Source organism: Wasmannia auropunctata, unplaced genomic scaffold, assembly GCF_000956235.1.
Source record: "Wasmannia auropunctata unplaced genomic scaffold, wasmannia.A_1.0 LD327642.1, whole genome shotgun sequence".
NCBI classification, from domain to species: Eukaryota; Metazoa; Arthropoda; class Insecta; order Hymenoptera; family Formicidae; genus Wasmannia; species Wasmannia auropunctata.
The window spans coordinates 60-2,812 of NW_012035248.1; the positions used below are offsets into that span (position 1 = coordinate 60).

General features: G+C 29.1%; 1 protein-coding gene across 1 annotated transcript; it reads left to right on the forward strand.

The window, feature by feature from the left end:
• Nucleotides 1–316: 316 nt before the first annotated feature.
• On the forward strand, nt 317–2,481 carry LOC105460145 (the record flags this gene model as incomplete). Its single annotated transcript, XM_011706589.1, has 2 exons — nt 317–995; nt 2,237–2,481. Coding segments are annotated over exons 1-2 (489 nt in total), but the record flags the coding sequence as incomplete, so codon positions are not given.
• Between the last annotated feature and the right edge of the window lie 272 nt (nt 2,482–2,753).

Genomic DNA, 2,753 nt, shown 5'->3' on the forward strand with positions numbered 1-2,753 from the left:
TGCCTTAACAGATGTTCAATTTAATATACCTTCTATCTTGCGTAGGGGTCTGTTTAATCTTTTCGATATCTATACATACTCTAAAATCAAAACAAAACACTTTGATAAATGCAATTATTGTAAGTTTTTAATTTAAATATTGATTATTAACAACGTTATTGTGCAAAATAAATGGAGAGCCGTAATATTTCTATCTCTCCTGCTAATAAACGCTTATCAATATAACTGAATTCTGAATATAAAATTGTCACGAAATGGCATGGTTGCGACATTGACACAAGGCTGAACAAATCGACAACAAAGGCGCTTCAGTCTTTATTACAAATTCACGTTAACTTCCGCCTATATATCTCAGTCCTCTTGTATTTGTAAACTGATCGTTCGGCCAGCGATTTTGCAAAATCGGAGATGAATACCTATTTATAAAATATCAAGTGTTGCGTAATCGTTCGCACGAATGGAACTCGTCGACAGTGACAACGATTAGTTCGAACAAATCTTCTTTCGGCTTCACTAGTTCTTTTATTGATCCGTTAACAGTGCTGTTTCAGCGAGTTTAAAACTTTTCTTTATCTCAAGAGAAAATGATAATGCAAATTTACACTACAACAAAATTCATTATATAAATAAAACAGCTTCGTTTCGAGAAGAACGAAGATTTTGAGATATAGAAATATCTCAAAATTAATTTTACGATTACCAACTTGCAGTAAAAAGATAAAAGTGACTAATTATATGTTAAAGTCACAATATGTCACAACGGCAACTTATATTTGTTTTCTGTGGTTGCATAAACTTCATTACTTTACTCTGTGCTTCCGCACATAATTCATCGAATAATGACAAGAGCAACGACAGTAATAATAATTACAATATATTACCCGCTTATGCTATTGCTTCAACAGCTTCGGGTCTTCTCAACTCAACATTATGTGAAAAGGAACTGCTGAATTTCCGTGACGCTATCGATCAACGAATACTTTGGAGTTTGAAAGGTATGTAAATTCTACTCAATTATAAATGCTCAAATATAAAGTACGAAAAACTAATTAAAAAATAATTAGTCACGTGCATACCTGTATTATTTAATTTTCCAATCATCTATAATACTAATTTACCAATAAATTCATCTTAACTGAAATTGAATTCATATTATGTCTTTCTTTTGTTTTTGAAAAACGGAACAAATATAAGCATTAGGGGCTACGCAGAATAAAAGGAATAGAGAACAGGGAACAGAGAATAAGAATTTCAACCTATCAGAAACCGTGTGCTGGAATATACACTTTCTGATAAGTTGAAAATCTTATTCTCTGTTCCCTGTTCTCTTTTCCTGTCCCTTTTATTCTGCTCCGTATTTTGGCATTACTTTGAGGAGCGTTCGAGGAGCGTGTTGCTAGTGTATTGTCAGCTTATTCTATTTATGTTTTATGTTTAGTGAAAAATAGAATGACGCACAATAACACTGATAGTGCTTCCCAAACGCAGCCATTAAATATCATAATGTTACTGATAATCGACGCTACCAAAATAAAAACAAATGCGTAAAATTTATAAAAAAAATAAAATGTATAATTCTATAAATATAATTAAGATTAAAGCAATAGTTTAAAATAATAAATGAACTACACATATTAATTTATACTTACAATATTTTACGGTTTTACTTACAATATTTTAGTAATCATATGAATCTAACAAAGAAAATTTTATATCGCTCATTGACATATACATTGTATTATATTTAAAGCTCTATTATACGTATTTTCAAAATAATGAAAAATTACAGATTATTTTAGATCGTATTTAAAAATAATATAAAAAATTTATTATTTTTATTTAGTACCTGATTTTCGTTTCTGAATGGATGTTGCAACATGTTTGCAATTGACTTGCGACTAACGTAAAATCACATCTAACACGTTCTTTCCCTGCCGATATATAACGGGGAAGAACTGCTGTGCACGCACATACAATTTTCTTTTATTTCAATTATACAGTTAGTTTACTATACTTATTATAAAATGTTATTTAAAACAAAAGATAAATCATAAGAAGAAATATCTGTTATTGTATGAGAGTTAACAGAATAATGACGGATATCTAAAGATTACTTTTTAAAATCAATAATTATTTATCGAAAACATTAAATGGTTAATTAACAATAAGTAAAAAATACTATTCAATATTTCTTTTTATCTTTGTAAATAACATTTGTTTATTTTTTATTTTTAAGTGTTGGATTCCAGTGGTACATTTCAACCAGGTTTTCTTTATGGAAATAATTATTTATTGGGTATTCGTAGCCAGTGCTTCGATACGATGAATGCTGATCCTCTACAAATTTCCGAGCGGGATTTATTAAATAATACGTTGTACCGTGATCCGCAAAAGGAGTTTCCACCTTTCGAAGTAAATTACTTTGTTGCCCATTTCAAACACAACAGTACTCTTCAATACCACACAAATCTACCTAATGAAGTAAGTTTATATATCTTGGTGTAATAATAGATAGTTGGAATATACAAATATACGCCGCTAGATAAATTAATTTATATTATATACAGAAATAAAATAAACCGTGTACAAATTAATTAACAGCCGTTATAATATTACAATTTTTGGTTCTTTCATTGTTTTAAATCTAACTGACGACTGGAATAACAGATTCATTTTTTAATTAAAGAAGTTCTGCAGATATCTTTTTATTGCAGAATTATTTCCGGATATAGATATTGTGATAAAGATATAAT